Source organism: Bison bison, unplaced genomic scaffold (assembly GCF_000754665.1).
Source record: "Bison bison bison isolate TAMUID 2011002044 unplaced genomic scaffold, Bison_UMD1.0 scf7180017864103, whole genome shotgun sequence".
Lineage (NCBI taxonomy): Eukaryota > Metazoa > Chordata > Mammalia > Artiodactyla > Bovidae > Bison > Bison bison.
The window spans coordinates 401,998-421,737 of NW_011494675.1; the positions used below are offsets into that span (position 1 = coordinate 401,998).

Below are 19,740 nucleotides of genomic sequence, written 5' to 3' on the forward strand. Positions count from 1 at the left end.
CATATAAGTTAAATAAGCAGGGTGACAATATACAGCCTTGACGTATTCCTTTTCCTATTTGGAACCAGTCTGTTGTTCCATTCCAGGTCTAACTGTTGCCTCCTGACCTGAACACAAATTTCTCAAGAGGCAGGTCAGGTGGTCTGGTATTCCCATCTCTTTAAGAATTTTCCACAGTTTGTTGTGATCCATACAGTCAAAGGCTTTGGCATAGTCAATAAAGCAGAAATAGATGTTTTTCTGGAACTCTCTTGCTTTTTTAATGATCCAGAGGATGTTGGCAATTTGATCTCTGGTTCCTCTGCCTTTTCTAAAACCAGCTTGAACATTTGGAAGTTCATGGTTCATGTACTCTTGAAGCCTGGCTTGGAGAATTTTGAGCATTACTTTACTAGCATGTGAAATGAGTGCAATTGTGTGGTAGTTTGAGCATTCTTCGGCATTGCCTTTCTTTGGGATTGGAATAAAAACTGAACTTTTCCAGTCCTGTGGCCACTGCTGCATTTTCCAAATTTGCTGGCATATTGAATGCAGCACTTTCACAGCATCATCTTTTAGAATTTGAAATAGCTCAACTGGAATGCCATCACCTCCACTAGTTTTGTTCATAGTGATGCTTCCTAAGGCCCACTTGACTTCACATTCCAGGATGTCAGACTTTAGGTTGGTGATCACATCATCATGATTATCTGGGTCGTGAAGATCATTTTTGTATAGTTCTTCTGTGTATTCTTGCCACCTCTTCTTAGTATCTTCTGCTTCTATTAGGTCCATACCATTTCTGTCCTTTATTGAGCCCATCTTTGCATGAAATATTACCTTGGTATCTCTAATTTTCTTGAAGAGGTCTCTAGTCTTTTCCATTCTGTTGTTTTCCTCTATTTCTTTGCACTGATCCCTGAGGAAGGCTTTCTTATCTCTCCTTGCTATTCATTGGAACTCTGCATTCAAATCGTTATATCGTTCCTTTTCTCCTTGCCTTTCGCTCTCTCCTATTCACAGCTATTTGTAAGGCCTCTCAGACAGCCATGTTGCTTTTTTGCATTTCTTTTCCTTGGGGATGGTTTTGATCCCTGCCTCCTATACAGTGTCACAAGTCTCTATTCATAGTTCTTCAGGCACCCTGTGTATCCGATCTAACCCCTTGAATCTATTTCTCACTTCCACTGTATAATTGTAAGGGATTTGATTTAGGTCATACCTAAATGATCTAGTGGTTTTCCTTACTTTCTTCAATTTAGGTCTGAATTTGGCAATAAAGAGTTCATGGTCTGTGCCACAGTCAGCTCTCAGTCTTGTTTTTGCTGACTGTCTAGAATTTCTCCATCTTTGGCTGCAGAGAATATAATCAGTCTGATTTCAGTATTGACCGTCTGATGATGTCCATGTGTAGAGTCTTCTCTTGTGTTGTTGGAAGAGGGTGTTTGCTATGACCAGTGTGTTCTGTTGGCAAAACTCCTTTAGCCTTTGCCCTGCTTCAGTTGCTCAGTCGTGTCCGACTCTTTGCAACCCCATGGACTGTAGCCTATCAGGCTCCTCCATCCATGGGATTTTCTAGGCAAGAGTGCTGGAGTGGATTGCCATTTTCTTCTCCAGGGGATCTTCCCGACCCAGGAATCGAACCTGGGTCTCCCACATTGCAGGCAGATGCTTTATCGTCTGAGCCACCAGGGAATCCCTCATTCTGTATTGCAAGGCCAAATTTGCCTGTTACTTCAGGTATTTCTTGACTCCGTAGTTTTGCATTCCAGTCCCCTATAATTAAAAGGACACTTTTTTTGGTTATTACTTCTAGAAGGTCTTCTAGGTCTTCATAGAACCATTCAACTTCAGCTTCTTCAGCATTACTGGTTGGGGCAGACTTAGATTACCGTGATATTGAATGGTTTGCCTTGGAAATGAACAGAGATCATTCTGTCGTTTTTGAGATTGCATCCAAGTACTACATTTCAGACTCTTCTGTTGACTATGATGGCTACTCAGTTTCTTCCAAGGGATTCTTGCCCACAGTAGTAGATATAATGGTCATCTGAGTTAAATTCACCCATTCCAGTCCATTTTAGTTTGCTGATTCCTAAAGTGTTGATGTTCATTCTTGCCATTCCCCGTTTGACCACTTCCAATTTGCCTTGATTCATGGACCTTACATTCCAGGTTCCTATGCAGTATTGCTGTTTACAGCATCGGACTTTACTTCCATCACCAGTCACATCCACAACTGGGTGTTGTTTTTGCTTTGGCTCCATCTCTTCATTCTTTCTGGAGTTATTTCTCCACTCATCTCCAGTAGCATAATGGGCACCTACCGACCTGGGGAGTTCATCTTTCAGTGTCTTATCTTTTTGCCTTTTCATACTGTTCCTGTGCCTTATGTCAAAATAATTTCTAAAATAATTTCTTTTGAGAGAGACTGTAACTATACTCGTAATCATGGTGTAAGCTTGGTTACAGTCATGTTTGAGATCTGCCCTTAGTTATTTTGAATGAATGATCATTTTCCATTCTCAGCCCCACATGTAGAAGTTGTCTGAATACCAAAGGAGTTTAGTAAAGGAAGGCTCGTCTCCAAGGTGAAAAAACATCTACTGAATAGTTTACCAGATGTTGACAGTGGCATTTTAGCATAAAATTATTTAGTGAGTATATAATACTGCATATTTAAATTATCATTGAACAACTTAGAAGATAATAAGAAACCTGTAGATTGACTCTCTGCTGGAAACTTCATGAGTCAGTAGACTCTTGATAGTTGTTGTCCTATTAGAATTCAAAGCTGAAATCATGAACTCACTATCAACTTCAATAATGGCTTTGAGTAAGACGTTAAATTTTCTGTCTGATGTACAGCTATTAAATGAGGCTAATAATAATTCACTACCTCATAGAAATGCTGTAAAATGTCACAGCTAACACTTCTAAAAACACTAAGATGTTCTATGATGTTAGTTAAGCTTCGTAGGTGGCTCAGTGGTACAGAATCTGCTTGTTAATGCAGGAGACATGGTTTGGGAAGGTCTCGTGCTGAAGTAAATGGCAACCCACTACAGTATTCTTGCCTGGGAAATTCCATCGACAGAGGAGCCTGACAGGCTACATACTTGAGGTCTCAAAAGAGTCAGATAAGACTTAGTGACTAAACAACAACAACAGTGGATGTTAGTCAGAAAATGCGACAGCAGTAAAGGACTTGAGTCCTTGAGGAGAAACTCATTTGAGATTGTTTGGGATCACTGTATAAAAAGCGCTCATGTCATCTTTCCCTTACTCTTTATATTTTCACTCTTTATAATCAGCATATATTATCTGTGATTCCCTCAAATAAAGAATCATAATTTGCTATTGCTTCCTCTCCACCCAACAAGTCTTATATATTTGGATTAGTTTGGAGATAGCACTCTGGTATTGATTGCGGTACTGTTTTCTTTAACAGCCTTTTCCATTGGTTTGACTATGGTGGCTGGAGTTACTTATAGCAGAATCTACGGAACGCTTGCTGTTTTTCCATTCAAGTTCTGTTTCTCTTAGGAAATAGAGAGTAAGTGCCTTGTGTCTAAAAGGATTTTTGGTAGATGATATGCTTGGAAAACATGGTTAACACTTAAAAAATAGTAAAAATGCATTGAATCATACCTTTAGGGTTAGTGGTTGTTTATGGTATAGCAATGGAAGTCTTATGGGAGTGAATTTATCTGATATTCTAATACCTAGAAATCTGTTAACTTAGTATTTTATCACTTTACTGGAATAGTGATACTTTTAGTTTATTATTATTATCTAGAGGCAAAACATGGTGAATTTAAAATGTAAAATTTTAAATTACTTACAGTTGAGTTTTGAGCTTATGTATTAGTTGCTCAGTTGTGTCCAACTCTTTGCATCCCAATGGACTGTAGCCCACCAGGCTCCTCCATCCATGGGATGTTTCAGGCAAGAATACTGGAGTGGGTTGCCATTTCCTTCTCCAGGGGATCTTCCCAACCCAGGGATCGAACCCAGATCTTCTGCATTGCAGGCAGACTTTTTACATCTGAGTCACCAGGGAAGCTTGAGTCTGATCTTAGTTATATTTTATTGTGTTTTTAGTTAGAACTCTGTAAGCCTCATAATTTTAATCAAAATATTTGACTAGTGAGAATATCCAGTTTTTAGTCATGCCAGTTAAATTATGTTTTACTCTATATACGTTAAGATACAGAACAGATAAAGAACTTATTCAAAATTTAATATGGAAAAAATCACTGGGGTCAGCTACTTTGAGAAAATCTAGAAGCTTTATTATAAGAACATCCTATAGAACTAGATGGACATCACACTTGAAGTGGTTAAGTTCTTGTTTGGAGAAAAGCTAGTTACTCCAGAAGCATTAGTAATTATGTTATTTATTATAGCTTAATATCATTGAAATATATAATCTTTGAAGATGTCGACAGTTGAATCATTTTGCAGTTTATGTTTCAAGAATCTTCATGTGGTATATATGAGGTATATATCTTGATGAATAAAAAATAAGTCTACCCTGATTATGATTTAGCATCTTATAAACAATATTGAATAATTTGAGCAGGGATGAGAAAAATTAGAAATAAGTCAAAATCCTTATCATGTGGGTTTTTTTTCCTTGATCTTTGCCTCATGTTTAGGTATGGAGCCTGCATGGGAGATAGCACGTTTGCATCAGGCATGTGGCAAGTGTGAGGGAAGAGTCTGTCTCACCAAACCAGTTTAAGTGCTTAGTCTGGAGTTCTTAATTTATCTGTGATTCTGGCATATTTGGTTTGAGATAAGCCAAAGGTTTTATAAACCCTAGCATTATTTACATAAAATTTTTTACCTTTTGAACCTTGATGATTAATCCCTTGTCAGGTTAGTAAAATTAATGTGCTCCTCTAGTTTAAGTGTACTTGTGCCTTCCTCTGGGATGTATAAGTTACAATTATTTTACTTTGTGTCACTAACATGTATTTATAAGCTGCTGTTTTAAATTAACTTTATAATGACTAGTGTAGAAATTTGGTCATGTAAATATGTTTGATTTGGGGGGACGGGTTACATTCTTATTTTGGATTCTATCAGATAGGATTATTATTTTCCATTAAATGTGTTTCATAATTTATAGAAACCTTCCATTGACCTTTGGTTAATCTCAGCATTTGCTTGAAGCAATCATTTTCCACCACTTCATGGGCTGTAGCTTACATTCCATGGATTTTTTTTTCTTTTTTTTTCTTTTTTCTTTAATAGAAAATTATTTAATTAGTATACATGTGTTTGGGGCTGGTGCACTGGGACGACCCAGAGGGATGGTGTGGGGAGGGAGGAGGGAGGAGGGTTCAGGATGGGGAACACATTCCATGGATTTTAACTTTTCAGTTTGCTAAGTTTTAACAAATGCGTATACCACACCCAGATCAAGATATTGAGCATTTATAACTTCAAGCCTCTTCCCTGTAAATCCCTCACCCCAAATCTAGGGTGATATGATTTCTATTATAATTGATTAGTTTTGCCTATTGAACTTCATATAAATAGAGTCACACAGAATGTACTCTTCTGAGGGTGACATTTTTGGCACAACATAACATTTGTGACAGTCACTTATATTAGCACACATTCCAGTAGTTTGTTTCTCTTAATAAATATGCCGAGTATTCTGTTGTGTGTATTTATTGCAGTTTTCCATGTATACAGGTAAGGGCTTCCCTGGTGGCTCAGATGATAAAGAATCCACTTGCAATGCAGGAGACCTGGGTTCCATCCCTTGGTCAGGAAGATCCCCTGCAGAAGAGAATGGCTACCAGTCTAGTATTCTTGCCTGGAGAATTCCATGGACTGAGGAGCCTGGTGGGCTACAGTCCATGGGGTTCCAAAGAGTTGAACACGACTGTGCAACTAACACTTCACTTTCACTATGTTGATGAATATATGTTTAAAGTTTTTTGGCTGTTATGAAGAAAACTTAAAGCACTCTGATAAGGAACATTAACAATAATGCTACAATTTAAGTGCTATTTGGGGTCAGGTAGAAGCTGTGATTAAGATGGATGATGTTACTTAATTGCCTATTAAATATGTTTTTATTTTTTTCTTTGGTTTGCTTCACATGTGCTTTCTTATCATGTATTTTCTCCCTTTTCCTTCTCCAACAGTAATTTAATTTTATCTTAGAATCTCTTCTTATGTCTAGGCTTTGAGAAACAAAGTTGAGATAGGATGTATGAATATTGATTGCAGACAGAGTTGAGAGGAGAGAGTATAGAATAATTTCTGATGAAAAATAACATGTACCTGAAAAAAGTTATTTATTTAAGGAATAAGAGTGTATTATGTGGGAGAGAGTTTTGATTTAGCATTATATTTAGCAAAAAAAAAAAAAAAACAAAACCAAAAAAATCTTTAATTAGCAATCTCTTCATCATTGAAAAAAAATCCCATTGAAATAAATTTGGTAATTTGTGGATCATAAAACAATTTACAAAGACGATGGAAAAGTAATAGGCATAGACAAAAGGAGCAAGAAGGAGAGGAAGAGGAGGGTGTAGTATATAAGCGAGTCATGCTGTGCCATCACATGACCCCGTTTTTCTTTTAAGACAGAGATCTTGCTTAAGGCCTTACTTATTTTATTACACATGTGAAATTGTTCCCCATTAACTATTTTGTGGAACCTACTGAACAGTGATGGTTGGATAAAATACTTTCCCATTTTAATCAACATTATAGATTTTGGAACAAGGAAGAAATATTTGTTGGTGGAAAAATAATGAACCCTTGTTAAAGGACTTCTCAAATGTATCATATTGAGATTTTCTTTATTCACTTAAAAATTTTCCAATTTTCAAGCACGTTTGAATGAAAGTTTAACCCAATCCTGTATTTATAATGCTTTGGATGATTATTTGTTTGTAGGCCAGATGACTGACACACAAAAGAGACAATGAATATAAACTGTTTTGACAGTTATATTTGGCAGTTAATTTGGTGATTATCATTCATAGTTGTAAATATATGCAGCACCTTTGAAAAGTCAGAGTTGTCCTTAGTCCCTGATGTTAAGAGATAGTCTGTTCTTTGAGTTAACTGATAATCATGGCCTTTTAAACTTGTTTCTATTTTAATTAAAAAAAATTTTTTTTGAGGCCCACTGGGGGCACTTGTCAATTCCTATTTTCTTGTTTAGATGGTAACTTGAGGCCTCAACCTCACAGCCATGATTTAACCAGCTTAAGTTCTGGTTTTGCAGGTAATTATTTGTGAAATTCTGAGGTTGTTGAAAGGAAGAATCTTGGAGGATCAGATGGAGATACAGAAGAGAATTTTGACCTATAGGAGTAAAACATACATTCAGTTTTTTGAGAGATCAGCAGTCATGTTTTTTTGTTTGTATTGATTTTAGAGAGGAGAGACTAAAGGAAAGGAGATTGAAGGGGATTAATTCTGAGTAATGATAGGAAAACTGGAATGAAATATTCATTTTGGAAGAAGGGGTTACCTGCCTTCTGTGTTCCAGTTACTTTGCTAAATGCTGAAATGCTGACCTCATTTAGTTTTTGTAATATCCTAAACAGAGGGTTGTTTTTTTTCTTTTTTTACACATCAAATAATTTGCAACTTTGGTTTGACTTTCTAGGGTGACACAGTGAGTATGTTGCTCATACACCCTTCAAGGCCAGAGCTCTCTGACTCTGGAGCTTGTGAGTAGTTTCCATTCTCCATTCTTTTCATATAACTCCAGTCTTCCCCTGAAGCTGTACAGGAACTCAGTAACAGATTGGGGATTAATATCTATGGCTCCTAAGTGCTGTCATACCTGTGAACTTTAGACTCTGAGATCCAGAGACCACTGTGAAGGGCAGAAGAACTTGAGTGATGGAAACTCCACATGCCCCTACTAAATGTAAGCACTCCCTTTTAGAATCCAGGTTCTAGAGGGGCTGATCACTTCCCAATCCCCCGAACTTAGACTAGTGATTGGTATTAATTAGAAGCTTGATAAACAATCGTCAGAGAATAATGAGGGAACGCCTGTAAGATAGGCTGGCCCTGTGTGATAAATAGAGGCTGCTGAGACAAGCAAGAAGTCCTGGGAGGACAGGAGGAAGGTACCTGAGAACAACCATTCTGTATCTTCTGAGCACGATTTTAGTTTCTTGGAGAAGTGGTCAGTGCATAGTAATGTAGGGTCCACTGGGATAACAACCCTAGATAGAGGCATCGAGGGGCACGTGAACTAGAACTAGGTCTGGAGAGCAGAGCATTAGTGTCCAGGGCCACATCAGTGTGGGCAGAAATAAATGTCCAGTGGATCGAGCTGCTTAATTAGAGCTAAGACGTTCTGTCTGCTTAGAGATAAGATTAGATTCAGATCCAAAGCTGCCAATTATGCAAATGATGGATGCAAGGGTGGGAAGGCAAGCTGGCATTGGAAGGCCCTCTTTATTTATTCCACTGTGTGTCAGGAAAAATGAATCATGTGGGAATGTTCAGTGTTTTGTTTGTTCAGCATTGTCTTATGTTCCTTGAGATCAAAGCAAATGTAATTGATGTCTATTAAACTCTTTTTAATGTGACTATAGGTTAAAGCTGTATATTCATTTACTTTTATAATATGATTGTATCTTATTGCAAATATTTTAGAAATATTAGTGTGTTCAATCATTATTAGTCTTCATTGTCATTGATTATAATATTTCATTACGTGAGTGTAGCCTAGTTTAGTAAATTGACATACTATTAAACCTTTAGCTTTTTTCCCCCATACTCTAATAAGTAATGCTAAAGTAGAATTCATGGACGTAGAGCCTATTTCATTTTTTGAACTGTTTCTCAAGGTAGAATCCCAGAACATACTTTCAGGGCCAAAGACTTTAAACTTTTATTTTTTTGGTAACTCTTGATGACTATTGCCTATTTCCTTTCTAAAAGAACTGACTAGTTTACAGTGACAGCAGAAATGAGCTAGGGGCCAAGGCTTACTATACTTTGACTTGAATGTTTGATGTTAATCATTTTTAATCAGTAGTCATAAAATACTTTCATTTTAATTTATATTTATTTGATGACTAGTGAGGTATCAAATGTATTTCCTATTTTTGTATATTGTGTTGCTTTTTTCCAAATTGTCCCTGATTATATCTTTTACTTTTAGAATATTTGATATGAAAAGAAAGCAATTTTATGTTTATTGTGAATGATCTGGCATAGAATGTCGTCTTGTGAGGGAGAATAAATTGTGGCATTTCATTGTAATGGGACTGAATGTTCAAATAACAGAAGCCTTGAATCAGCGCTAATGTGCTACTCTGGTCATGTGTCAGGCAGTGTTGAATGGTTGACCAATTTTTAAAATTTTTTCAATAACTCTGCAGGCAGATGCTGTCTTCATTGTAAATTTGAGCCAGCAGCTATGAAAAGGGTAGTATAAGAGGGACTTTCATTCTGTCTGAAAGCTGTATTGCTCCCATATTTTTTTTGTGTGTGCTCCCTTTGCCTTTCCCCCTCATTTATAATATCACTGGAAATGACATCAATTACAAATATGTTCTACATAAGAGTCAGCTGCTTGTAAAGCTTTTACCTCTGGAAGAAATTTTTCCTGGAAGGTGATATGTTATTAACTCTAAATATGAATTAATAATAAGATGTTTTTTCTTTTGACCCTCCTGGCAGTAGCTATCCCAAGGGATGAAACTTGGGTATGGGATGTATTGGGGGGTGAGGTAGGTGTATTTAGAGAATGAAATGAAACACTTAGCAGGAAAGACAGATTGGGGTGTAAAATCATAGCTGGGTGCACAGAGCAGAGAGCTGGCTGCCTGTGACCCAGCTTTAGGGCTTTGAGACATAGCAGTGTGTATGAGGGGAAGCCCTGGTGGCTCAGTGGTAAAGAATCCACCTGCCCATGTAGGAGACGCAGGAGACGTGTGTTCGATCGCTGGGTGGGGAAGAACCCCTGGAGAAGGACATGGCAACCCACTCCAGTATTCTTGCCTAGAGAATCTCATGGACAAAGGAGCCTGGCGGGTTACCGTCCATGGGATTGCAAAGAGTTGGACACGACTGAGTTACTGAACACACACACAGCACAGTGCGAATGAGGTGGCAGGATGCCAGAGACAAACATTTCCTATTTCAAAACTCTGTCCCCAGCCAGGCCTACATCCCACAAAGAGGAAGGAAACTTTCTTCTTTCTTCATTGCACCTACTGCCCCCTGAGGTCATAGCCATCAATAAGTAATACTGTGTTCATTGCTATTTTGGTTTGTAACTATTTGTAATACTGTTTCTATGAGTAAATGTGCAAGGTGTGTCACATATCCAATTACAAAAATAAAGTTGTGGCATATGACTTACTTGTAACTTGGGGACTAAAGGGAGGTTTTAATTTTTATTTATTTTAAAATTTTTATTATTAATTTTTCAGCTGTGCTGAGTTTTCATTTCTGCACATGGGCTTTCTCTTACTGCAGCCAGTCAGGTTTACCTTGTTACAATGCACAGGCTTCTCATTGTGGTGGCTTCTCTTGTTGCCGAGCATGGGCTCAAGGGCTCGAGGGTGCGTGGGCTTCAGTAGTTGTACCTCCTGGACTCTAGAGCACAGAATCAGTAGTTGCAATGCTGCACGTGGAATCTCCCCAGACTGGGGATGGAACCCATGTCTCCAGCATTGGCAAGCAGACTCTTTTAACATTGGAAAGAAAGTGAAAGTGAAGTTGCTCAGTTGTGTCCAACTCTTTGCAACCCCATGGACTGTAGCCAACCAGGCTCTTCAGTCCATGGAATTTTCCAGGCAAGAGTACTGGAGTGGATTGCCATTTCCTTCTTTAGGGGATCTTCCTGACCCAGTGATCAAACCCAGGTCTCCCGCATTGCAGGCAGATAGACGCTTTACCATCTGAGCCACCAGGGGAACTACCTTAACCACTACCTTAACTACTGGGCAACCAGGGAAATCCCAGATTTTAGAAGAGGTATGCTAATGAAAGTTATAGGTTATATTTCATAATGAGGCTTTTTTAGTCTAACAATACATAGCTTCTTTAACTTTGGGGATAATTTCTACCCTCTGCTCATGCCCTTTGGATAGCTGTTTTCCTTGTTTTCACATTATTCCTGGCATACAAGGCCCTGGCACTTTAAAACAAACAGGTTCTTCTGATACGGTTATAAGATGGCTGCAAAATTAATAAAAATTTGCTTTTTGGCAGTGCACTAACTGTAATGTTAACAGTGACTGAGCTGTGAGCATCATGTAAGCATCATTCTCAGACATCTGGAAATCTTACATCTATGGAATAATCAGACCCTGTGGTAGTGTCTTCTAATAAACATGCCTTAAAGGCTCAAGATTTAAAAGATTTACTACATAAATTATTTCACTCTATAGAGTAGGTGCCCAAGCTAAAAATAAACTGCATATCCTAATAGCCAAGCAGAAGGCGTGTACTTGTCTAAGCAAGACATCTTATATGTAATTTGGCTTGTCAGATAATGTGAAGTAGGATGGAAGCTTCTTACTTTAAAATGTGCAGCTGGTGTAAGATGTCATTTGGGTGCTTATTGTTTGGCTCGGGTGTGTTCCATGTCTGATGTTCCACTTGTCTTCAGGAATCATTGGTAGCTTTCCCCCTACTTCTTTGTTCGTTAAAGAAAACATCTCCACAGTATAAGATGTTTAGGCTTTATGTGTCTCCATATACTGGAAATCAACATATCTAGATGGAAAACTTTTTTTCTGCTTAACAAAACGGTGACATATGAAGTTAAGTTTATTTAATCAGCTATCATATTCCTCTGAGCACTTAAAGAGATGCTATTCATATGGACAAGAAGAGGAACGTGTAGAACCTCTTATGGCTCTACAAAACACTAGCTTGAGAAAGACTAAAGGTCTTTCAGCCTCACAATACTCAGAGGACAGGCCAAACTGTGGTAGTCCCTGGTGAGTGTGGTAGTCACTAAATAAACAGCTCCCCTTACAATTGTGAGATTGGCTAGAATTCTAGAGATCCAGGAAGGCATTTCTTTCTTTGGCTGCATGGGGTCTTAGTTGTGGCAGGTAGGATCTTCGTTGCTCTGTACAGGATTCTCTAGTTGCGACACGCAGGCATTTCTCTAGTTGTGACTCGCAGGCTCAGTTGTTGCTACATGGCATGTGGGACCTTAGTTCCCAGACCCAGGATTGAACCCCTTCACTGGAAGGCGGATTCTTAACCACGGGACCACCAGGAAAGTTCCCAGAACGGCATTTCTTTACTTGTTTCTCCCTGACTTTCATTAGAATGTGACTATTTAAATGGTACAGATATATTATTGAAATTTTAGAAAATAGAAATCAAAAGAAGACAATAGAAAAGCCTCCATACTACTGTTAACCACAGGTAATCCCAAATAACAATTGTGGACTATTCCTCTAGTACTGTCTTTGTAATCATGTATATGTGTGCTTACAAAAAGGGAACTGTTTAAAAATTAGATTTTTTTACACTAAATATATCAGGAACAAATGTCCTAGTCATTAACTATTCATCTCTTTTAATTCAGTGGGCCCTTCATATCTTCAGGTTCCACATCTGCTGATTCAACAAACCACAGGTTAAAAATTTGAAAAAACAAAACAAAACCAATTTCAGGAAGTTCTAAGAAGCTTTCTGTTGGCAGCTGTTCACATAGCATTTCAGTGAGATGTTGTTGCCTGTCAAGTGCCTGACGTAGTAATTACTCAGTAAATGGAAGCAACTGCAAGAATGCAATTGAAGTGATTGTCGTCTTTATTGTTGTTGTGGTTGTGTCCTATACTTTTGCAGCACTATGGACTATAGCCTGCTAGGCTCCCCTGTCCATGGGATTTCTCAGGCAAGAATAATAGAATATATTGCCATTTCCTTCTCCAGGGGATTTTCCCAGTCCAGGGATCAAACCCACGTTCCCTGCATTGGCAGGCAGATTCTTTACCACTGAGCTACCAGGGAAGCCCATCATCTTTATTCTACCGAAAAGAGCAGTATTGCAGATTTCGAAATTAGACAAGCACTTCATACTTACAGATGGGTAGGAAGGTAGTGGAAAGAATACTAGACCAAAGAGTTAGTGAATTTGAATATATCCTTATTCCCAGATGGCGCAGAGGTAGAGACCCTGTCTGCCAATGCACGAGATGCAAGTTCAATTCCTGAGTTGGGAAGATCCCCTGTAGGAGGAAATGCAACTCACTCCAGTATTCTTGCCTGGAAAATCCCATTGACAAAGAAGACTGGCCGGCTACAGTCCATGGGATTACAAAGAGACATGACTTGGCGACTAAGCAGTTACAGCACGCACTAGCTCTCTTCTGATAGGCTGTGGAACTTGGTCAGATCTTTTGGCCTCTCTAGGATTAAGTTTCTTCATCAGACAAATTCAGTTCAGTTCAGTTCAGTCGCTCAGTCGTGTCCGACTTTTTGCGACCCCGTGAATTGCAGCACGCCAGGCCTCCCTGTCCATCACCAACTCCCAGAGTCTATTCACATTCATGTCCATAGAGTCGGTGATGCCATGCAGCAGTCTCATCTTCTGTCGTCCCCTTCTCCTCCCGCCTTCAGTCTTTCCCAGAATCAGGGTCTTTTCAAAAGAGTCGGCTCTTCGCATCAGATGAACAAAGAATTGGAGTTTCAGGTTCAGCATCAGTCCTTCCAATGAATATTCATGACTGATTACCTTTAGGATGAACTGGTTGGATCTCTTTGCTGTCCAAGGGACTCTCAAGAGTCTTCTCCAACACCATAGTTCAAAAGCATCAATTCTTTGTCACTCAGCTTTCTTTATAGTCCGACTCTCACATCCATACATGACTACTGGAAAAACCATAGCCTTGACTAGATGGACCTTTTTTGGCAAAATAATGTATCTGCTTTTGAATATGCTATCTAGGTTGATCATAACTTTCCTTCCAAGGAGTAAGCATCTTTTTATTTCATGGCTGCAATCACCATCTGCAGTGATTTTGGAGCCCCCCAAAATAAAGTCCTGTCACTGTTTCTACCATTTCCCCATCTATTTGCCATGAAGTGATGGAATGAGATGCCATGATCTTTGTTTTCTGAATATTGAGCTTTAAGCCAACTTGTTCATTCTCCTCTTTCACTTTCATGAAGAGGCTCTTTAGTTCTTCACTTTTGCCATAAGGGTGGTGTCATCTGCATATCTGAGGTTATTGATATTTCTCCTGGCAGTCTTGATTCCAGCTTGTGCTTCATCCAGCCCAGCGTTTCTCATGATGTACTCTGCATATACGTTAAATAAGCAGGGTGACAATATATAGCCTTGACGTACCCCTTTTCCTATTTGGAACGAGTCTGTTGTTCCATGTCCAGTTCTAACTGTTGCTTCCTGTCCTACGTACAGGTTTCTCAAGAGGCAGGTCTGGTGGTCTGGTATTCCCATCTCTTTCAGAATTTTCCACAGTTTGTTGTGATCCACTTTGACATAGTCAATAAAGCAGAAGTAAATATTGTTCTGGAACTGTCTTGCTTTTTTGATGATCCAGCAGATGTTGGCGGAGAAGGCGATGGCACCCCACTCCAGTACTCTTGCCTGGAAAATCCCATGGACGGAGGAGCCTGGTGGGCTGCAGTCCATGGGGTCTCAAAGAGTTGGACGCAACTGAGCGACTTCACTTTCACTTTTCACTTTCATGCATTGGAGAAGGAAATGGCAATCCACTCCAGTGTTCTTGCCTGGAGAATCCTAGGGACGGGGGAGCCTGGTGGGCTGCCGTCTATGGGGTAGCACAGAGTCAGACATGACTGAAGCAACTTAGCAGCAGCAGCAGATATTGGCAATTTGATCTCTGGTTCCTGCCTTTTCTAAAACCAGCTTGAACATTTGGAAGTTCATGGTTCATGTACTCTTGAAGGCTGGCTTGGAGAATTTTGAGCATTACTTCACTAGCATGTGAAATGAGTGCAATTGTGTGGTAGTTTGAGTATTCTTTGGCATTGCCTTTCTTTGGGGTTGGAATGAAAACGGACCTTTTCCAGTCCTGTGGCCACTGCTGAGTTTTCCAAATTTGCTGGCATATTGAGTGCAGCACTTTCACAGCATCATCTTTCAGGATTTGAAATAGCTCAACGGGAATGCCATCACCTCTGCTAGCTTTGTTCATAGTGATGCTTCCTAAGGCCCACTTGACTTCACATTCCAGGATGTCTGGCTCTAGGTGAGTAATCACACCATCGTGATTATCTGGGTCATGAAGATCTTTCTTGTACAGTTCTTCTGTATATTCTTGCCACCTCTTCTTAGTATCTTCTGCTTCTGTTAGGTCCATATCATTTCTGTCCTTTATTGAGCCCATCTTTGCATGAAATGTTCCCTTGGTATCTCTGATTTTCTTGAAGAGATCTTTAGTCTTTCCCATTCTATTGTCTTCCTCAGTTTCTTTGCATTGATCAGTGAGGAAGGCTTTCTTATTTCTCCTTGCTGTTCTTTGGAACTCTGCATTCAAATGGCTATATCTTTCCTTTTCTCCTTTGCTTTTTGCTTCTCTATTGAAGTTTAGTCCTAGTAAAATTGTATCATAAAACTGAGGCATTTTGATGGATTTATTGATAAAAGGAAAATATAAAGAAATTGATTTTCTACATTTTATTAACATTTATGGTGTGTATTGCCACCATAATAACTACATGTGAATTTCTAGCCATGTGGGCAACAATTTAACTTTTATATCCCTGGCCTACATGACTTATTATATCCTTTCCAGATTTGGGATTCAACAGTTTTATGAGTTTCAGTCTCCTGTTGGATAGGTCTAGTCTTGGTAGTCATGAAGTTGAAATTGGGGAAGCAAAATAAATTTTTAAAAGTCTACTATAGCTGCTTTTTTTTTAATAGATGTATATATAAATGTGAGTGGGTATGTATAGTTTACCATGTGTGTTTGTGTGTTCAGTTGCATCTGACTCTTTGCAATCCCATGGACTGTAGCCTGCCAGGCTTCTCTGACCATGGAATTTTCCCAGCAAGAATACTGGAGTGGATTGCCATTTCCTCTTCCAGGGGATCTTCCCAACCCAGGGATCCAACCTGCATCTCCTGCATTGGCAGCTGGATTCTTTACCACTGAGCCACCTGGGAAACCTGTATGTTAGCATAGTATCAACCCGTTGCTGATATTTTTTCATTTAAGAGTAAATCTTAGAAATTGTCCTATTCATATAGCTTTCTCATTAATGTATACAGAGTGTTCCATTGAATGGATGAACACCAGTATTTAACCAATCTCCTTATGGTGGGCATTTAGGCTTTTTATAACTTATGCTATTACCCATAATAATACTGTAATAAATGTGGTGTGTATGTGTGAGCTTTTGTGCATATGTTAGGTATCTGTGCTTCCCTGGTGGCTCAGATGGTAAAGCGTCTATCTGCAATGTGGGAGACCCGGGTTTGATCCCTGGGTCGGGAAGATCCCCTGGAGAAGGAAATGGCAACCCACTCCAGTACTCTTGCCTGGAAAATTCCATGTACAGAGGAGCCTGGTGGGCTATAGTCCATGGGGTCGCAAAGAGGCGGACACCACTGAGCAACTTCACTTTCTTTCTTCAGTGTATCTGTAGGTTAAATTGCTGTATTGGAGGATATATGCATTTGTAATTTTGATTAAATAGACAAATTGCTCTTCATGGAGATTGAACCAGTGTACACATCCGCCAATAATGTGTGGGTGAACTTGCTTCTGCTTGACTGCTTTCCCCCTCAAGGATTCCCATCTTTCTGTATTACAAAGCAGTTTGCATTATACTATATTACACTATGGTGTCTCTGGGAAAATGCTGATTAGATGGGTGATCATTACCATTTTTACAAGTTTCACAGAGATTGAATTTTACACAGAAGACCACTTTCTTAATATATGTATTTACTGAATTAAATGGCTGCACAGTTAAGCGTCATGTAATGTACTTTACATTGCTTCAGAGCATAATTATACCACTGTAGAAAAACTCCAGTTTGCAAATTGTCAGCCTTCCATGGAGATTCATTCCCATAACATAATGAAGCACCCTATCCATATTATATAAAAGATTTGAGTATAAACAGAGTTATTTGCACTTTATTTCTCCTATTCAGAAAGAAAAGGCATTATCACCAAATACTGTTTTCATAATTTTCAGAGAAAAGTTATTCAGTTGGTGGAGTTGAATTAAAAAACACAAAAAGTTGTCCTCTTCATCCTTGATTCATGACTATTTGACTGTATATGTGGACACACACACAGTTTTTAGCTGAGAGAGTTAAAGCTGCTATGGTTCCTTTAAGAAAATAAAGCAGTTTGTATTACAGAAAGACAAAAGATGCACTTTTTCTCTTCTACATTTAGGACTTACTGCATACATTTAGGAAAATTTGGAAGGATATTTAAAACTACTCTCTTTTCTCATTTTCTCTTTGGGCCGCAGCTTGGAATATATGAAAATCAGTTCCTGAAGGAACTTAGAACTTAACTTAATTTTTATGCTAATATGCCCAGGTTACCTTTTCTAAAATTGACTGTTGTTCTAATAGTCCCCTCCCCCCCACACACACACCTTTTTGGCTTTTATAGAAGGATTTGCCAGCTTCTTTTTTATAAAGTTTTCCAATTTGACTTTCCAGTATGGTCCTTTACATAGCATTGTACTAATTTACGTACAAATAAAAATGTTTCCATTATTGGCCTATTTGAAAAGTAATTGTGTTGGATATCATATTTATAGTGAAGACACTGATTAAATCCCAAAGAATAACCTAATTAATACAGAGTCTTATGGAGATACTGAAATAAAAATATAAATTAAAAAGTTATTATTAAATAATTACTCCTTTTGTTTTCTTTTTTAGCACATATATTTCAAAGAAGTTGCTTGCATTTAGACTGTTGAGTTTTAAATCGTTCTACCCCGCTAAGGAAAGTAGTTTGTGGTGTTACTTAGTGGAATAACAAAAAGATGAAGCTTTGGTGTGGGCTTTCCTTATGGCTCAGACAGTAAAGAATCTGCCTGCAATGTGGGAGTTCTGGGTTCAATTCCTGGGTTAGGAAGACACCCTGGAGGAGGACATGGCAAGCCACTCTAGTATTATTACTCTGTGCTCACCCCTTCTTCACAAATCACTGAATCTCATGACTACTCTAAGGGAAGAAAATCATTTTCATAGAACCATGGCACCCCCTAGCAGTCTAATAATTTATGTTTTTAAAATTCAAAGGAACATTTGTTTAGATCTATGAAAAGAATTGTTAATCTAGTATAATCTGATGTCTCTTATATTCTTGTGACCAAGAAGAAACCTTTGAAAGATTCCATAGATATTACGGAGATTGGAAGGAGGCATCATCCTTTTTGCAAATAATAGTTACATTACTTCTCTATGGGATGCTGGGGTCTGGGTGCAGATATTGAGCTGTGGCTGAATCCCTGAGCTCTCTGTAGACACAATGAAGAGTAAACTTCTAGCCAGTCGGATAAGCATGCTCACTTGTTGTGTTACAGGTACTTCTCCCAGCAGCTGGTCTGTTACAGTTACAGGATGTGAAGAAGACTTGCTGTGAATTTTTGGAATCTCAGCTTCACCCTGTCAACTGCTTAGGAATCCGGGCTTTTGCTGATATGCACGCATGCACGGACCTCCTAAACAAGGCCAACACCTATGCAGGCAAGTGGAATAAATCTTGACTGAATTTGAGACAGGAAGAATCTGAAACTCTTGATTTCTAATATGATTCTATAGTGATTTCTGGAAATTTGTCTCATGTTTTTAGATCTGCACATTAAAAAAATACATTTAAAATCTTATACTGGTATTATAGCACTGCATAATTGAAGCATACTCATAGAGTTCTGAATTTTAAAGAAAAACATAAACTGTACATGATATTCAGAGAAGGCGATGGCACCCCACTCCAGTACTCTTGCCTGGAAAATCCCATGGATGGAGGAGCCTGGTAGGCTGTGGTCCATGGGGTCGCTAAGAGTTGGACACGACTGAGCAAGTTCACTTTCACTTTTCACTTTCATGCATTGGAGAAGGAAATGGCAACCCACTCCAGTGTTCTTGCCTGGAGAATCCCAGGGGCGGGGGAGCCTGGTGGGCTGCCATCTATGAGTCACACAGAGTCAGACACGACTGAAGCGACTTAACAGCAGCAGCAGCAGCAGTACATGATATTAGGCCTAAATATTAGAGTAGATCATTTTATGCAAATATTGAATCTCTATGTTTTTCTTTCACACTGTCAAATTAATAGGGTTTAAAAAAGTGTTTACATATGAAATTAAGTCATTTTATCCCTGCTTTTTGCAACCTTTTCTTGTATCCAAGAAAACAACTTGTGGCTTCAGTTCAGTTCAGTTCAGTCGCTCAGTCGTGTCTGACTCTTTGCGACCCCACGAATTCAGCATGCCAGGCCTCCCTGTCCATCACCAACTCCTGGAGTTCACCCAAACTCATGTCCATCGAGATCAGTGATGCCATCTAGCCATCTCATCCTCTGCTGTCCCCTTTTCTTCCTGCCCCCAATCCCTCCTAACATCAGAGTCTTTTCCAATGAGTCAACTCTTCACATGAGGCGGCCAAAGTACTGGAGTTTCAGCTTTAGCATCATTCCTTCCAAAGAAATCCCCGGGCTGATCTCCTTCAGAATGGACTGGTTGGATCTCCTTGCAGTCCAAGGGACTCTCAAGAGTCTTCTCCAACACCACAGTTCAAAAGCATCAATTCTT

General features: G+C 39.0%; 1 protein-coding gene across 3 annotated transcripts in view; it reads left to right on the forward strand.

Moving 5' to 3' along the window:
- The window catches only part of KLHL2 (kelch-like family member 2), a 164,774-nt gene that overhangs the window by 65,229 nt on the left and 79,805 nt on the right, over positions 1–19,740 (forward strand). For all 3 annotated transcript variants that reach the window (XM_010838661.1, XM_010838662.1, XM_010838663.1), the window contains one exon: positions 18,511–18,673. In XM_010838661.1, the coding sequence (XP_010836963.1) occupies positions 18,511–18,673 (163 nt within the window). The remainder of the gene's footprint in view (positions 1–18,510; positions 18,674–19,740) is intronic.